The following is a 17,234-nucleotide window of genomic DNA, read 5'->3' as shown; positions in this document are numbered from 1 at the left end:
GTGAAGCCTTTACTTGACAGTGTGTAACAACACATCAATATATATGAAGTTTAACACATCACAAGGATGTTTTACATTTGAGTCATTCAGCAGACGCTCTTATCCAGAGCTACTTACAGTTAGTACATTCATCTTAAGATAGCAAGGTGGGACAACCATATATCACAGGAATATAAAGTACATATTTCCTCAATAACATAGCTATCAGTAGAAGCAGAGCTAGAAGGGGGGGTAAAGCGCTGATGAAGTGTTACTGTGTTGTTGTTGGGTTTTTTTGTGTGTGTGTGGGGGGGGGGGGGGGGGTCGAGGTGAGGATACTGTTTAAGAGGTAGGGTTTCAGATTTTGTGGAAAATGGGCAGGGACTCTGCTGTCCTAGCTTCACCACTGTGGTGCCAGGACAGAGAAGAGCTTGGACAGGGCTGTAGGGGTGGGAGGGCCATGAGACCTGAGGTGGCAGAATGGAGTGCTCGGGTTGGGGTGTAGGTTTTGAGCATAGCCTGAAGGTAGAGAGGGGCAGTTTATCTTGCTATTCCGTAGGTAAGCACCATGGTATTGTAGTGGATGCGAGCTTCGACTGGAAGCTCTTTGCTTCAATATTGCATAACTACCCTGATTGCTGACAGAAAGTTAAGCTTCACACTTACCATCAATATTACCTAGAAAATATACCAGTGATTTTAATGATAATTTACAAACAGTAACAGACAAACCAGTAGGTGTGCCAGTACTCTGAAATAAGAAAGTGACTATCATTTGAGCAACTAGAGAGTTTAAGAGGAACAGGTCACCTGTGTATACAGCATGAGCTGATTATAGTCCTATAACCTAATGTAGCAGGTGCAAAAGAAACACCCGAGCAGAGTTCCCACATCAGGGCTGTATCCCTGACAACCGGATGCATCCGGTTGCAACACCACTATGGGTGATAGTCTTATGAGTTTGATGATGAGTCTCTGCTTTGTGACAAGACATTTTTAGGCTCACCATCAACCTCATAGGACTATAATCCCATCATGATGTATACACAGGTGACTAGTTCTTCTTTAATGCTCTAGTTCCTCAAATTATAAAGGCACTTTCTTATTTCAGATTACTGGCATTCACACCAAAATCCTCATCAAAATAACCAGAGTGGTGACTGTCTGATCTCTGTGGGTCAGTGTTCACTCAGGTCAATGAGATCCTCCTCAAGCTGCGCCTCTTCCTCCTGCCTCCTCCTCAGCCAATCAGCTCTCAGCTGCTTCACCTCCTCTCCATAGTAATCATGTAGCTTGGTGAAATCCTCTAGAGGATCAGTCCACTTGTGGCCATTCCCCATATGGTGGTGCTGGTCCATTTATCGGTGTGACATGTGCGTTTCTCTTGGGCCAATGCTTAGGGGACCTCTTATTGATTACGTTGCTGGGGATTGGAGGGGCTTGTAATAGATTACTGGCACTGTGGCTTCCCCCTTCTCTCCTCTCTGGTTCTGGCATGAGGAAGGAGGAGGAGCATGAGTTCAGGTAAGTCATGGATTGGGTAAGGCACATTGAGCCTGGACCAGTCACAGTGGTTCGTGGATGGGATTCAGCAGGGCCAGCTTGGCGTTTAGCCTCTGCTTAGTGACAAAATAATAGAGGTTGAGAGGCAGGAAAGGAACACATATTTTTGAAGCATGAATACAACAATACACACACACACACCACACTTTCTCCACACACTCACCTTCGTACTGCTTCCCCAGGTCTCTGACCAGCAGTGAAAGGTAGCAGTGGCTGGCTGTGAGCAGGGCTTTGACCCAGCTCTCCTGGCCCAGCTGGTCCTCAGCAGCAAGCCCGTAGGTTTTCAGCCCTGAACCTCTGAACACCATGGAGAAGGCAAACAGTCCTCCCTCAGACTCACAGCGCTGGACAGCACAGCCCTCTAGGACAATAACCCCCAGCAGGTGTCGATCTGCCGGACGCTCCTGGTAGAACAGGAGATTGGCTTTCAGGACAAACCAGCGCCTCTGGTGGGAGGAGGTCCTCTCTTTCTGATGTGGTATGTGTAAGAGGAGGATGCCAGGGTGGTGGGGTGAAAGATGGAGAACGGGAGGAGTAAGTAACAATATTGTTGATGAAGGGAAGTTGTAAAGAGTGAGAATAGATAGAGATAATTTTACCCAAATGAGTGCCATTATACAAGCCCTCCATTTCAAATCAAATCAAAGCCCTTCATTTCAATGTTCTATTTATGTCAGTGATATATCAATAGGGGGGGGGTTGACATTGATAATAATTATTATTAGACAGGGAGACGCAAAAGGCCAAGAGAAGACTGTGTTATAACAGAATCTCACAGCATATTGATATATATTGATAATGTAATTTGTCTCTTGCTTGTGTCTGTCAAGTTTTACAATACCTTTTTGTAGAGGTAACCTTCTTTATCTATCGGTGAGGTGCAGGATAGGTAATGGGTTAAAATCTTCTCATGGATCTTCATTACAACGTTCTCCAACAAAGAGAGGATCCTTTAGAGGATGAAAGGCATCCTTGATAATATCAATCCAGCACCAGTAGTACAAACACATAACCTTTGAGCCTTGTTTGTCTGTCATACCTCCTTTCTTTTTTACCAGTAAAGAAGAAACATTGCCAGTAACCAGTTGCCATCATCCTGTATTCAACTAGTCCATTCTTTATGACAATGATCTTAAATCTACACACAATTTCCATCTCTATCTCTTGCCAGTCTAGCGGAGGAGTAATGTGTCATCCAAGCTTACCTCTCAGGGTCACTCTCTATCCATCCAATTGTATATGTTTTAGATTTTCTGCCATAAACCTTCACTTGTTCCTCTCAGTCTAATTTCCACAGTAGTTTGTGTTCACTGCAACACATCTAAAATAAGACAATGTTTAAATATAAAGTTTCAGGTTACGAACACAGGTCCTTCACTGGGTACTAGAGGACAAGTGTTGAAATATAAATAACTCAACCCACTTCCTTGAAACAAAACCCTGACACACAATATTCTCTCTCCCCTCTACGCTTAAGTCCACACCTTCTACCCAGATAGTATACATTGAGGGGGTGTTCTTCCTCACTTCCCTGTTCTGTGTAAAATGTTAAGTTAATTTCCTCAGTGATGCTTTAGAAAAAAGTCTTACTATATCAAATTGTATTAAATGTGTTCTTGAAGTTGATTAAATGTTCCTTACTTTCTCTGGTGATTGATTCATAACCAAGAATGAATCCTCTCATTAAGGCCTAGTTGGACCCTATAGCGCCACTACATTAACATGAGTGGTCATGAGGGCCAGAGCCACATAAACAGAGCTTTATCATTGCAGTTTTTACCTATTGAAATTAAGCATTTTTATAAACAATAAAAAAAAGGACTAGAAAACAATGAGAGTTATTTGACCTCGACCAAGGAAAAACTGAAATCATAGAAGCCCAAAGATGATAAAAATACTATGATGCTTACCTGAACATGGTAACAACACAAGGCTCATAAGAAAAGGAGGAGTGTCATTAGCCTTCAATAAATTGGTCTCTAGGGGTAAATACCCCCCAAACACCCATGAAATGGCCTTGCATGGATTCGTTACATAAGATTTAAACACTTCGAAACGAACAGACTCTGAATACACCCCGTTGTGGTGCTGAACGTTTTGAATTGTTTATAGAGAACTTTTTGTGACCGTGACACCTCTTGAACACGCCGCAGAACTGTACGCATCAGGTTCGACATCACTTCCTGCTTAGTTGATTGGCGCTTGCAGACTTTTCGTATCGATAGCCAGCGAGGTAGTTTTTGTTTTCCTTAGCTATCTGCATTTAAATACATGTTGTATTTTTGGTATTGTTAATTATCCTTATCCATCCTCAGATACATGCAAGGTGTTGTGAAGCTAGCTAACTTACGCTCCTTTAACGTTACTTACCAACTCTGCACGTGTCGTTGTTTTCTTGGTACCTGCTAGTACTGTAACGTTAGTCAGCTAGCAAAACAAAACAAATTTACCTAGCTATAGCTGTAGTAGTCACACTATTGTGGAGATAATCGTATCACCTAAGTTAACGTCACGTGGAATAGTGTATTCGCTTAAATATTGATAACATACTTATTCAAAGGCTTCAGTAAATGGTTAGCTCGCTAACTAACCTTCGTTAGCTAGCGCAGTAGTTAGCTAAGAAGATTGCTTCCATTTGGTTCATTATAGTACAGTAATATATAGACATGTATACTACAAACATGTACATTTAGATTTATTTTCTCTTCTGTCATCAACAGAATGTCAAAAAGAAAAGTCACGTTTGGGGACGGCGATGGTGGAGAGTTGTTGGATGAGGACGTTCCAAAGAAAAAGGTGCTGCCACAAACACTTGTTCTCAGATCTTAAGTACAGTGTTACATTAATTTTTAACAGCATAGAGTGGGACATACGAATTACATCTGACCAACACAAATATGCTTTTTGATGTAAGAATTCTTCAGTTACTTGTGTTAGCTAGAGGTATTTGTTTGAGGGTTTTCTATACTGACCAGTTTGCTTTATCTCACCTGGGATCTCGCCAGTTATGTGAGGATGTGGTTGGGCCGGGCTCCAGGTTCAAGGGGAAACATTCTCTGGACAGTGACGAGGAGGACGAGGAAGAAGATGGAGATAAGAGCAGCAAATACAACATATTGGCCAGTGACGATGTGGAAGGTTTGTCTTACCCATTTGATTGTCTTCATAACTGAGACCTGGCACTCCAGTCATTTAAAGGTAGACTCTGAGAAATGGCATTGCCACAAGCAGCACTGCAGATATTGGGATGAGTAAGACGCAAGACTTCCCTCACACAGTCACACACAGTATCTACACATGTGCACGCGTTCGCCTTACCCATTACAATGTGGTAGCCACAGGACCAAATCAGCGGAGAAGTTGAGCGTTGCACTTCAACACTCTTAGCTGTTAGGCAATTTGATCCACCATGCTGTTTAGTTTTTGCATCTGTCATATCGCTGAGTCTAACTGTTAATGTCTAAAAGTGCATGTTTTGTTTTAGGTCAGGAGGGGGCAACAATTAACTGTGACGAGGGAGTTCCCATCACACCCTTTAACCTGGATGAGGAGATGCAAGAAGGGCACTTTGACTCTGAAGGAAACTACTACGTCAAAAAGGATGAGGAGATCAGGGACAACTGGCTTGACAACATTGACTGGGTAACTGTGTCTTTAGTTATTTGATTAGTTGTTCACTGCAGAAATGTTACACACAGTGAAGTATGGTATTTGTCTCGCTCTTTAGGTGAAAATAAGAGAGCAACCTACTAAACGAAAGAAGAAAGGTCTGGCAGCCAAGAGGAGGAGGAGAGCGGGGGATGAAGATGAGGCAGAAGAAGAGAAACAGCGAGAGGAGAAGCAGGCAGACAGTGACGAAGAGGAAGACATGGAAGAGGAAAAGGAGCCAGTTGAAGACCCCCTGGCATCCTTCAGCCAGCATCAGCTCACAGAGGCTGTGTTGGAGTTGCTATTACCTGGGGAGACTGTTGCCGCAGGGCTTCGCCGGCTTGGAGGCCTAGGTGGGCGTAAGAAGGGAAAGCAGAGGGGAGAGAACGGGAAAGCAGAAGAAACAAATAGGGATACCGAAAAACTGGACAGGCTCACGGCACTGGCAGACAGACTGGTTGGGAGTGGAGTGTTTGAAATATACCAGCAGACATATGAAAAGCTGGCCTACACACTGAAAGGGAAGAGCCAGCAGCAATCAGTGGGGAGGAGTTTAAATGGGGAGGAGGAAGAAGATGAGCTTGACATGTTTGCAGACAAAATTGACGAGAAGCACAGTGTCAAAGCTCCGGACAAAGAGGATCAGGATGATGAGACGGGTTAGTGAGAGTAAATTGGTTTGCGTTCAGCTGGTTCCAAACCATTTACACTACTATTACAGGTGCTATTTTTGTTGACTTTTGAGATGTATGTGTAAACATATTTTGTTTATCTTAAGTGAGTGATGAGGTGATGTGGGAGTATAAATGGGACACAGAGGAGAATTCTGAACTCTACGGCCCCTTCAGCAGTCAGCAGATGCAGGTTTGAATTGTCTCTCTATTTTCAATTACAGTATAATGGACAATAAATTAAGGGCAGTAGTATCTGTACTTCTGCTCTATTACCTGTCCTATGGGTAGGAACATCAACAGTACCTGCCATTCTGTTACTGGTCTGTTTTCCTGGTGGTCACACAGTTTATTTTCCTTCTTCCCTTATGATCCTGTACCTGGTTATACTGGATTAGGCCAGGCCGGTTCTGTCCAGTAATCCCTATTTTCTGTCTCTTTCAGGGCTGGGTGGATGAGGGCTATTTCAAAGATGGTGTGTACTGCAGGAGGATTGAACAGGGAAGCGCTCAATTCTACAATTCCAAGAGACTAGACTTTGATCTTTACACATGACCATGATGAGTTCTTGACTAATAATGTTATGTATTATGTTGTTTAATGTGGACCCCAGGAAGAGTAGCTGCTGCGTTTGCAGTGGCTAATGGGGATCTTAATAAATACCAATGATAGTCGCTCACACACACATCCAAATTCTCTGTTATCTGATCTCTTATTGTATGTAGCCTTACTGTTTTAAAATAAACAAATTGACATGTTATATGGTCTATTTCTTGTCTGCTGCTAAGCCTACAAGCAAGGTCTTGAAACATTGCTAAATCATTTTACTAAATATTTTTTGGGTTTCTATATAGTGTTACATTGGTTTTAAGAGCAGTTAGACAAATTTGCTAAAATAACATTTTGTATTAGACTGGCTTCTGAACCAGCTACTTTCCGTCTTTCTGATTGGTTCTAATATACATCACTCGAGGACAAAGACTGCTTTCTGACTTCTGTTGGCCGTCCTTACCTAACAAGATCCTTTCACTAGAATGCAGTTGGTTGAGAGACGTTTATAGCTTTCCTTCATTGGTTAGATTTTCTGGAGGGATTTCTTCCATGTGAACGCTTCCCTCTGATTGGTTTCTTGGTCGGTGTGCCAGTGGAACTTTTGATCATGAACCGACATTTGTGAAATGGTTCAACTTGGGCGCCGTCCTGCGTGGTGTTTACGTTAAAGATGTCTGTACACAATTATATTATAACAAAACGTAATATCTTTCTTAGCAAATAGTTGGGGCGGTGCGGTAAGTTTACTACTTCAAGTTGGCTTCATAAAATATGCATATTTTTAATGTTTATGACTATAACGTTATCACAGCAGTGCATTGGCTGGCTGCGAACGTTAGCTAACGTAGCTAGCTACTAATACTCACCCTACCGTCATTTTACGTTATCCTCCTTGAAATGGTTGAATTCACCCGACTTTACCAAGCCAACTTAGCTAGCTGACGACCACAGACCGTAGCTGGCTATTGCGTTGAAGTTCACGATATGCACAACACAGATCTACTGCTAGTTAACGAATAACGAGCTCTTGTAGAAGTGGCCTCCACCGGTGTACCATCCCCATGACAACACCAATAATGTGCTTTGTTCAAAAGAGTGCACGAAAATTATATATTGTCAATAGGAGGCAAAAATTATGCATTTGAACAAATACGTGTAACTATTAGTGGCTTATTCGCGTATTTGTTAGCTGACAAGGTAAAACTAATCAAATCACGTTTTATTGTTCATTCTGGAAAGGTTAAACTAGAAGGTGATCTATATATGTGTTGTTAGCTGGATGAAAATAAAACCACAAGCTAGCTAACATTTTCCATTTGTGTACATTTTACACAAATGTTTACTGTGCAATTGTTGAACATATACCATAAGCAAGCAAGCAAGCCAGTCACTGCCTACTTAATTTGGAAATGAGATAAAAGCATGTTTATCAAATGTTTCACATGTTGATGTCCAGCATGTTTATTTCTGTTGTCTTTACAGAGAAAGACAGATAGGGGGAGAGTGAGGATGTTGATCTAGTTCCCTGGCTCCCCTAAATAGTCTGACCAATGGAGGGAGATGCCAAGGTTCCCCCAACCCCTTTCTGTAATCCCCCTCACAGCGAACCTCCACCCCACCTTCTCCCTCTTTCCTCCATCACCCCCAGGTATAGTTCCCCTCCCACCTTTTGCTTTCCTCTTCCCCCTATTTATATTCTTGCTTGTTTGAAACCCATGTTTTTAACAACCATCGCAATTACTGAGAGCTACTGGTGAAGAGTCCAAACCATAACTGTTCTTCTCCCACAGCTGTGAAGATGGCAAAAAGCCTGGTGACAGGAGGAGGAGTGGGCGCATTCAGAAGACACCGAAGAAGCAGGAGCCCAAAGACACAGTGGCAGAGTCCAGACAAAATACATCCCCTGCCAAGAGGGAGAGCAGTGTGGTAGTTTCATGTTTAAGTCTTAATGGTTTCTTAGATATTATAGGCTACTTAAAAGGGTCTTGTTTGGTAATCAGTTCACTCCTTTCTGATCCTTAGATGCAAGTGTCTCAGTCCCTGTCAGTTAAGCTAATGAGAGTTGATCCCCCCCACAAACAACTGCTAAAAAAGGTATGCAATAAATGTCTATTTGTGCATGGGCCGCTTTCTACTGTATCCACTCTAGATAATCTGTCTGTACATCAGTGGTGGTCGGTGCTGATTTAAGATTAGGGTGGACAATTTATTACATTTTTATGGGCATGGCCTTATTTCTATGACAGCATATTGGGTCACTGTCATTCATATTCAATTTAGCCAGCTCAATTTAACATTGATAGCTTTAGGCTACTACATGATACTACCACATGATTTTCCCTATACCCATCATGAGGTTGCTACAGCGTAGCCTACGAATTAAAGTTTATAATGTTGGTGCGTGCACAGGCTGCGCAACTAATTGGAGTTATCAAGGTTACAGAGAGTGACACATTAAATACCTCCTTGCACACTTGCCTGCATCTAGCTGATCTTGGTGTAATCATTAGTCCAAACAGTTGCAAACAAGAGTTTCAATTGGACAAATTCAGGTAGGTTTATACCTGTTTCGCTCCATTTGCTTCCGTTTAATAAAAGTTTCTCAAAAGAGTCGGCAGAATTAATACACCCAGTATCACCCGCACAAACGGTTCACTTTAATAGCAGCCACATACAAACAGCATCATCAATTTGCTCGATGTATAATTCCTTCTCCTTCCATCTACGCACTCACTTTTTCCCTTCGCTTGTGGTCTACTTTTGGAATGTAGCCTAATGGAAGAATGTCGCAAATGCTCTTACCCAGGTGATCAAGATGAAATAACAATAGCCTACGATTAGTACGGCTATAATATTAGTTTGTTAAAAGCTAGTGTGATCAGTCCAGAGGGTTCCGATCTATGCGGTGGCGTAAACAGAGGAAGAGTCAGGTTTTTATGTTGCAAAAATAAGTGATGTATTTAATGTTCACAGAATGGCACTCGGCCGGTTCAATAAAGGAAACAAAATCCTAGCTCGGTTCAGAGCACTTTACTTACACACCAATGAGCCTTTCGATAATCAACAAATTAAATAGTCTCTTTTGTGGCTTAGCTTGACATTGACTCGCGATTATGGGAATCACTCACGTTCTTTATCTTTTAATCCGTTCTTTGTCTTTCGATGTCCTCTTCTGTCCGTTTCTGGTTTCTTCGTTCTATATTTCTCCTTATTTCTTTGTCCGTTCCTTCCTCCCCTCCCGCGTTTCCCACTATTCTCTTTTTTTCCCCCTGTGCGTAATTGTCTCTGTGCCTTCACCTGCGCCGGTAATAATCCTGTGACGTCGGCAGGGATTCCCTGAGTTCCCCCGCCCCTCTGACTCCCATTTACCCCCACACCTCCGGATGGTTCACAGCAGGCTAATATAACTAATATCTGAGTTTTTTTTAATGTACATGAGAAACATAGCCCTACCAATTTGTAAATCATTTTGTAACCCCCCCTTCCTGAGAGAGAAAATAGACGATACGATCGTATATCAACAACGTTTGGACAGGACCATGTGTTATTCCAGACATGGCCCAACCCTAGTGCACTGTGTTTTGGTTGTACAGTGCCCTACACAGTGCTGTGGTGTAAACGGTAGAAAGATGTAAATTAATCCTCTTACACGGTCTGCTGCATCTTAGAGATGCACAGCAAGGAGCAATAATTAGTGTCTGCAAACATGACTGACCTAACTAGCCAGACATCCTCAGTGATGTTTACATTAACAATCAGTTTTATTGCAGATTGACACTGTCTCTATAAAAGCCATTTTGCAACCAAACAACAACAAAACATTTTTTTTGCATAAAATCTTTAATAACCTATTTATTTTTCATGGTCACTATGCGTGATTAAAGCAGAGGCAATTATTGGCAAAGTGATTACACTATGTGGATATGTTTATGATGTAAATATTTACTTACTTTGCAGAGCGGTTTGGATCTCAATGTTGCATCAGAATGTCAAATGTCTAAGTGAGTATGATGACTTACATAGAAGTTCAATGTTTTTTGTGTGCATATGACTTTATTTGTTCAAATGTCTAGAAACCAAGTGTTTTACCATGGGTGGAGAAATTGATTCAGTCAGTGGCTGTTTCCATTAACCTATCAAGTGATTTTTGTCAACATTTAGCAAGTTTGCATAGAAAATAAATGCAACATTTGCCTGCTACGGTGCGTTTCCAATTAACTATCTTGTGTCGATTTAAAAACAGCTGGACGTAATTCCGTCACACCTATAAAAGAAGTGGTTGAAGTCTTTCCGTTAACCATTTAGGCAAATTGCGCATTATTAAATTGGTTATTGCCTGTATGCCCTCCAACCCATCTGTTTCATGTTTTGTGTGGCCTTCAAAAGCATAGAATTCAATAATTTACTATTTGCCACATTCTTATACAGCGTTTCCAAAACTAGGGGTCGCGACCCCATGCGGGGTCACCTGATTTGAAAATGGGGTCGTGAGAAACTCTGAGATAAAAATAAATAAAATTGCTCTTGGTTCATAGAACCGGGGTTACATCAGTAACCTCCGATAGCTGCTAGATGCAGTTGTAATAAACAGTGGTTTCTGTATTATTATTATTTTTTACAAATATGGTGAAGTCTTTTGAACTGTTTAAGCAACAACATATTATGACCCCATCACTGAAAGATGCAACTTTGTTTCCCTCTACGATGCCCACAATCCGCGCAGGACTCATTAGAACAGAGTGGACAAGACCAGGCACTAAATAAGACTGGGAGGAAAAGAACATCACCAATGATAGTATTTTCTACAGAAAAGATCATACAAAATGATTGCCGATCTTTTGAACTTCCCAATACCTTTCTGGTGCATTTCAGTCACTTCAAACCATACTTCCTTCAGATTTAAATATTATCAAAAGCACTGTCGGACAGATTTGTAATAGACTGTCATAGTCCCAATGGAAAAAAAGTGAACTTTGGCCGTTGATTCTATCACTTTATTTACATGGTGGGGTCCCTCCCCCCAAAAGTTAGGGAACCTCTCATATAATTCTCATGTGCCACTGTGAAAGCTGCACTCCTGTAGATCTGAAATAATTGAATGGTGAAACTTGCATCCAGCCGATCAGAAAAGCAAGGCGAAGCAATTCAGGCTTTCTTGAAAGTCAAGACCAATCTTATCCTGCAAAGAAACATTATTTTCATAGTTGAATAATACATTTAGAAAACAGTAGGCATTTAGAATTAAATGTTGAGAAGAGCTTTATAGTTATGTGATGACATCACGTACCTTAAGTTATTCAGCAATAATTTATTCTGAAAATTATTTCCATGATTTGTTGCAATAAAGATTAACAAAAAGAATAATCCGCCCCCTGTCGAACGGATACAAATGTTGTCGCTCTTTAGAAACGTTCTCCTATAGCTACTGTTTTTAATTACATGTTAATGTTTTTTTGTTGCGGCATTGCTTTTGTCAAATAAACCTGGGTCAATGGAAACCTGCCTAGTGAGATCAGTGATCATGGATGGTGTTGCTCAGTTGGCCAGGTTGATCTCTTTTGGGATGAAAAAGGATGGAGGAAAAATAGATGACGTGAAATGGATGGAGTTAACATTTCAGATTAGGGGAAGGCTTGTCTGATTACGTTCAACCTCTTCATATCCCCAACTGTAGTTTAAGGTAGGGGTACTAGTCAGGGAATTATTTGGTTAAGATTCATTCATAAGTATTCATAAAAACAAGCTGGTAGTGCCTAGCCTTAGTTTGGATGAATAATACCATTCCACCTAATTGTAGTTTGTTAAACATACCTGTATTTTGTACAATAGTGTTGTTTTTCTCTGTTCATGTGTTTTTTTTTGTTTCTTTCCATTGTAGGAACAAAGACACAAAAGGCTCAAATAACAAAGCGATTCCATCCTCTTCCACATTAACTTTAGATGTAAATACTACTGACAAGACTGAACATGATTTCAACCAATCAGGCATGGAGGTTGGCTGTGGAAAGTCCCCTGGAAGCCCGACCTCTGTCAAGCGATGGGTGATTGGCCCATTGTTTCAGTCATTTAAATCCAAGATGGCCAGTTTCACACAGATTGTCATGAGTCCCGTCCGACTTTTCAAACCCAATGGCTCCCCACCTGAACCAGATGTAGACGTCTCCTCTACCTCTCATAGTTCTCACCAACAAGGACCTGGGTATGAGCTAACCTCTGGCACAGTGCAACACTTGGAAGCTGGAAGAGGAGGAAATGACCCTGCCTCTCATAAACACTTAAAGTTCAGCATGGATCTAAAAACCCACGGCACTCCAGAAGAGGATGAGTTTTCTCTTGAGGGGAAACAAAATATGATGCCACCTGGAGATGCGCAAAGGGACACCTATATGTCAAACAGCTCAGAAAAGGAGACCAATAATAATGATTCATTACCTTGTATGCAGCGTAGTCCTCTACTCAGAAGCAGTATCAAGTGTGATTCTGTATCAACGGAGTCCCAGTTCAACTCATGCTCTTCCATGTCCTTTCAACCCCCTGACCCCTCAAGTTCCTCATGTGGGTCCAAGCTGTCTCTCATTGTTCAAATGAAGGAGCAGGTGGATTTGACAGGGGCTCACCGGAGACCATTGCGCCGAAAATGTGTTTTTCTAAACAAAGCTGCATCACAGAGCAGTCCCTCTGCTGCAATTAACGCATCTGAAGCAGACCGCATCTCTAGTTTGCCAGCTGAAGTAGGAATCTGTGAGCCCAAGGCTAAACGGCTTGCCACAAAATCGTATGTAGAGTACAAAATCTGGGACTGTATTGACAGTGAAACATCTAGTCCATTTTCCTCTATCTACAATACCCCTTCTGCGAGTCTATGCCAGGCAGATGATGACAGCATAAAAGCTGTTGGTCTGCCTCAAGACCGAAACATGTTGGTGTGTGGTTCACAGTCACATATATCTATCCGGAAAAGTCCCAGAAAACCTGTAAACACAACACTGAACAACTGTGCCTCAGTCAGTCAGTGTCTTCAAAAGCAGATAGATGAGTGTGAAGGAAAGCAAGGCTATATGGCAGGCTCAGCAAAGGAAGTTAAGAGGAGATGCAGAGCAACTCCTTTTACAGCGATCAAGAGAGATGCAGAGAAAAAGAAAAGAGTGAAACTGACGAAAAGAGAGCGATGTGAAGAGGTCACAGAAGAAGAAACGGTAGATGTTGCGTTAGAAAGTTACACATTAACATCGGTAGAGCACACAAGTGATGTAGAACTTGTCCAGCCGGGGGTTGGATCAAAACCGTGTGCAACTTCTAAATCTCAGTCTCTTAAAAGTAGGGTGCTGCTTCGGGTTAGCCAGAGTTCTACCGTATACATTGAAACCACTCAAAAACCCTCTGAAACACATGTACCTCTGATGGAGGTGATGAAGGACAAAGGTAGAGGTCGACGTGGGCGTTTTAAGAAAAATACGTCTCTCACAGTAATGGCCACTTCAAGTAATGGGAGTGTGCTAGAGCACAGTAATGACAGTTTGTGTGACAACAGCATAGCAGCCAGCAATAGTAGGGGTATGACCAGTGCCTTGAGTTATGGTGACACTGACTCTAGTTCAGCATGTAATATGGAAATGGTAACTACCATGACAACCGCTTTGATGAAAGAAAATCATGAACTGCCCGTCTCTGAGTGGCCTCAAACGGCATCCAAAAATCAGCAAAAATACATCTGTAAGAAGAGGAAGATTTCCCCAGTGGTTGAAGTGGAGTCATCTCAAAATCAACAAAAGTGTCTGAAGTTGAATGAGATCACTTCAGAAGAGAGTCGTCCACTAAAACCACCGAAACAAAATAAATCCAGGAGGTCTCATAACTCAAGCTCAACCCAACAGCTTGGCACGTCTTCAGGGCTGACTGGTGTTGGTGCCGATCACTTGCACTCTTTGAAGCCCAGCAAAGATGACAATGTCCATGTAGCTTCTAGATCTTCAGACGTTACACAACAGACATTACAGACGACCGCAGTGGTGGCTGTCCACAAAGACGCAGGTTGGGGAGCAGAAATGAGTGGGTCTGACTCTAGCAAGAGCCCAAAGAAGAGTCAGAATGGATCTAATAAAATGTCTGTCAGTGATGCGTTACTGGTGGATAAGAGGTTTGTGGAACCCCTTGGTGGACGTAAGAGAGTCAGCCGAGGTCCGTCCACAGAGGACAATGACGAGACAACTCAGTCCCTGCAACTTAATCATATAACAGTTGAAGAAAAAAAGAGAACTGTGCCTTGGCCTGTGCGAACTTATCCCAAATGTTCAATCAAGCTGAACAAAAATATAGTGAAACATTCTATGGCTTTGCAAGGAAATTATGTGGCAATGGACTCTGATGTCGAAGTGTTTTCCACTGCCTCTGAACCAACTAACCTTGGCCAGAACAAGACTGTTGACCAGGTGATGATGGAGGAGCAGGGGAAGGAGGATGAGTGTTCTGAACTGCCTGTACCCTCTGAGATGAGGCTCAGGGGGAGGGGGCAAAAAAAGAAGCCAAAGAAAGCAGCGATTCAATGTAGGAAGCACAGGCCTGTGACTAGGAGGAGGGGACAGGAAGAAGAGGAGGAGAGAAATACAGCGATTGGTGAGCAGATGGACTTTTCATCAGATAACAACACCACCCTTAACAAGCGTCTGTTGCGTAGCTACTCCTGCCCAGAGATCCCTGCTCTCCTCCACCATGACAGCCACTGGACCACCTCTCTGCATGGCAGGATCCTCTCCGTACCCCGTCTCCACCCCTACCTCTTTCCTCCTGTCCCCACTCCTCCCGCACCGTCCAGACGTCCACGCCGTCATACTGTCTCTAGTGTGGAAATTGAGAGGGAGATAGCTCCGTTATGCCTGCGTAAGGAGGTGTTTCCCTCAAGAAGGACCTATTCATTGGGAAACCCGTCCTACCACCTGTTACCCGGTGTGCCACCCTCCACTTCCATCTCTGTCTGGGCCTCCTGCTTCCTGTCAAGCCCCCTGGCCTTCCTCTCCAGGAAATTGCGAAAAGGAAGTCAAGCTGCCACTAGTAGTGCTTGCAGTCATGATACCTCCCCTTCCCCCTCCAGTGTTTCCTCTTCCATTTCACCATCCTGCTCTTCTGTATGTCACCTGTTCTCCAGTTCTGACCCCTGTGACCTGACATCATCCTCTGCTTCAGTCTCCTCCCTTTGCAGGTAAAACACCACTTTGTCCTTTGTTCAAAAATACATATTTTCCTTTTTGATTACAGTAGTTAAAAATGATTCATTCCACCATGTTTCCAGTGCATTGTCAAAGATTCCCTTGGAGAATGAGACAAGCCAGCAGCATGAGGAGGATGGGGAGAATGTGGAGGACAGTTTCAGGAATGAGTTCAAAGCCATAGGGATGAGAGAGGAAAAAGCATTGTCAGATTCTGAAATTAAGGTACACTGACCACGTAATATTTAATGTGAACTATGTCATTTACATATGGCATACATTATGTGATTAGTTACAAAGATGAGTAGATAAGTGAGTCTGTCTTTAACCCACCTTCACCACTGTGGTGGTGTTTACACAGTTGGAAACCGGCAAACATGAGGAACAAAGGAAAGTGTCATCCATTCGAATTCGTAAATCCTTACCCAAACCCCTCCACAACCTCACACCCATGGGCCTGCCCAAGCCTATCAGGTATGTGTATTTGAAGTGTGTGATGGTGTGCCTGTGTGTATATGGTAAACTTGCTACCTGTATTTGTAAAATGTTATGACATGGATGACAAAAACCCCAACTAATCTGTTGTGTTCCAACAGGGTGAAGAAGAAGGAGTTCAGTTTGGAGGAAATCTACACTAATAAAAACTTCACCAAGCCCCCTGAAAGGTTACTGTTCACTCATGCATCTTATTGTTCATCCTACAGTACATGTAATCATCATTGTAATGACTGACTGTAACTTTCCTTTCATTAACAACTTCCTTGCTCTGTGTTTGTTTTTTCGTCCCAGACGGCTGGAGACCATATTTGAGGTGCCACTCAGTCGACGCGATGGGTCTCATTCCCTCCTTGGTCAGAAGCGCATGAAGCGTTTTGTGGAGTTCCCAGAGGTTGGTGTGGCCAGAAAGCCAAGGAAGCCACTTGTTGGTGCTGGGGCAGGGGGTGGTTTACCCAGGAAAGCTGGGGTTGGCTCTCCTTTTGGAAGGCCCAAGCGCGGGGGTTGCCTCTCTTCTAAAGATCATCCCACCCTCAATCTGCAGGAGCTCGATTCACTTCTTTGCTCCAAGCTTGACCAGCTGGATTCCTGGTTAGCTTTTGACCAGAATATCTGTTGACAAATGCCAATCAAAGGGGTACACAATAGCACATTTACATTTTCGAAAATATTGTTATTACAAATTGCCCAGCCCCGTTGCCTTCCATCCAACATCAAGCTCGTCCTCATCTTCTGTAATTGTTTACAATGTTTTTCTTTTGTGGGGGTGTATTATTTACCTTCCATTGAGTCGTTTAAAATGATAATTGAAGAATGTTTGTATTTTCATTGTGTACTATTTGTAGATAACGATATGGAATATACTGTTATTGTAATATTTGATTATCTATGGATGTAATGCATTTTATATCATTGGTTTAGGTCAGTGAGTGCATAAGTGTTTGTATTTAAAACTGCTACTATTTCTGCACTCAGTTTTGTTGATAATCTGTATTCTTAATATGCCAATGCCTCAGCCTTTTAATCATTATTAAACACTTTCTGCTTTATTTGCTACTGAATCCTACATTTGGAAGCTCACATGCAACTCAAATCTTTGTGGATATTATCCATTGACATCAAT

General features: G+C 42.4%; 2 protein-coding genes and 1 pseudogene across 3 annotated transcripts; 2 read left to right on the top strand and 1 right to left on the bottom strand.

The window, feature by feature from the left end:
- Nucleotides 1–653: 653 nt before the first annotated feature.
- On the bottom strand, nucleotides 654–3,664 carry LOC110486677 (annotated as a pseudogene).
- Nucleotides 3,660–6,621, top strand: cd2bp2 (CD2 (cytoplasmic tail) binding protein 2). Its single transcript, XM_021558447.2, has 7 exons — nucleotides 3,660–3,775; nucleotides 4,263–4,338; nucleotides 4,548–4,680; nucleotides 5,027–5,184; nucleotides 5,270–5,849; nucleotides 5,969–6,054; nucleotides 6,306–6,621. Exons 2-7 carry the CDS (start codon nucleotides 4,264–4,266, stop codon nucleotides 6,414–6,416), a joined length of 1,143 nt encoding a protein of 380 aa, XP_021414122.1. The 5' UTR covers nucleotides 3,660–3,775; nucleotide 4,263; the 3' UTR covers nucleotides 6,417–6,621.
- Nucleotides 6,622–6,970: 349 nt separating this feature from the next.
- prr14 (proline rich 14) lies at nucleotides 6,971–17,162 on the top strand. Of its 2 annotated transcripts, none has more exons than XM_021558445.2 (10): nucleotides 6,971–7,150; nucleotides 7,896–8,061; nucleotides 8,204–8,339; nucleotides 8,436–8,507; nucleotides 10,371–10,414; nucleotides 12,292–15,609; nucleotides 15,700–15,841; nucleotides 15,978–16,090; nucleotides 16,213–16,281; nucleotides 16,406–17,162. In XM_021558445.2, the coding sequence occupies exons 2-10, from the start codon at nucleotides 7,964–7,966 to the stop codon at nucleotides 16,728–16,730; spliced, it is 4,317 nt and encodes a 1,438-aa protein (XP_021414120.2). In that variant the 5' UTR covers nucleotides 6,971–7,150; nucleotides 7,896–7,963; the 3' UTR covers nucleotides 16,731–17,162. The 2 variants fall into 2 exon arrangements, with proteins under 2 accessions (XP_021414120.2, XP_036797283.1); XM_036941388.1 differs by having other exon boundaries at nucleotides 6,971–7,152; nucleotides 7,893–8,061.
- Nucleotides 17,163–17,234: the final 72 nt, after the last annotated feature.

The sequence above is a fragment of the Oncorhynchus mykiss genome, chromosome 13, assembly GCF_013265735.2.
Source record: "Oncorhynchus mykiss isolate Arlee chromosome 13, USDA_OmykA_1.1, whole genome shotgun sequence".
NCBI classification, from domain to species: domain Eukaryota; kingdom Metazoa; phylum Chordata; class Actinopteri; order Salmoniformes; family Salmonidae; genus Oncorhynchus; species Oncorhynchus mykiss.
Note: the sequence above shows the minus strand (reverse complement) of the source record. Positions and strands in the feature narration are given on the sequence as shown.

What these genes read in the sequence shown, in the direction of transcription:
- cd2bp2 (XM_021558447.2), top strand. Translation starts at nt 4,264, where the DNA reads ATGTCAAAAAGAAAAGTCACGTTTGGGGACGGCGATGGTGGAGAGTTG. An exon ending in AGGACGTTCCAAAGAAAAAG is followed by an intron (nt 4,339 to 4,547) that starts GTGCTGCCACAA and finishes GGATCTCGCCAG; the next exon opens with TTATGTGAGGATGTGGTTGG. An exon ending in GGATCAGGATGATGAGACGG is followed by an intron (nt 5,850 to 5,968) that starts GTTAGTGAGAGT and finishes GTTTATCTTAAG; the next exon opens with TGAGTGATGAGGTGATGTGG.
- prr14 (XM_021558445.2), top strand. Translation starts at nt 7,964, where the DNA reads ATGGAGGGAGATGCCAAGGTTCCCCCAACCCCTTTCTGTAATCCCCCT. An exon ending in CTTTCCTCCATCACCCCCAG is followed by an intron (nt 8,062 to 8,203) that starts GTATAGTTCCCC and finishes CTTCTCCCACAG; the next exon opens with CTGTGAAGATGGCAAAAAGC. An exon ending in CCAAGAGGGAGAGCAGTGTG is followed by an intron (nt 8,340 to 8,435) that starts GTAGTTTCATGT and finishes TCTGATCCTTAG; the next exon opens with ATGCAAGTGTCTCAGTCCCT.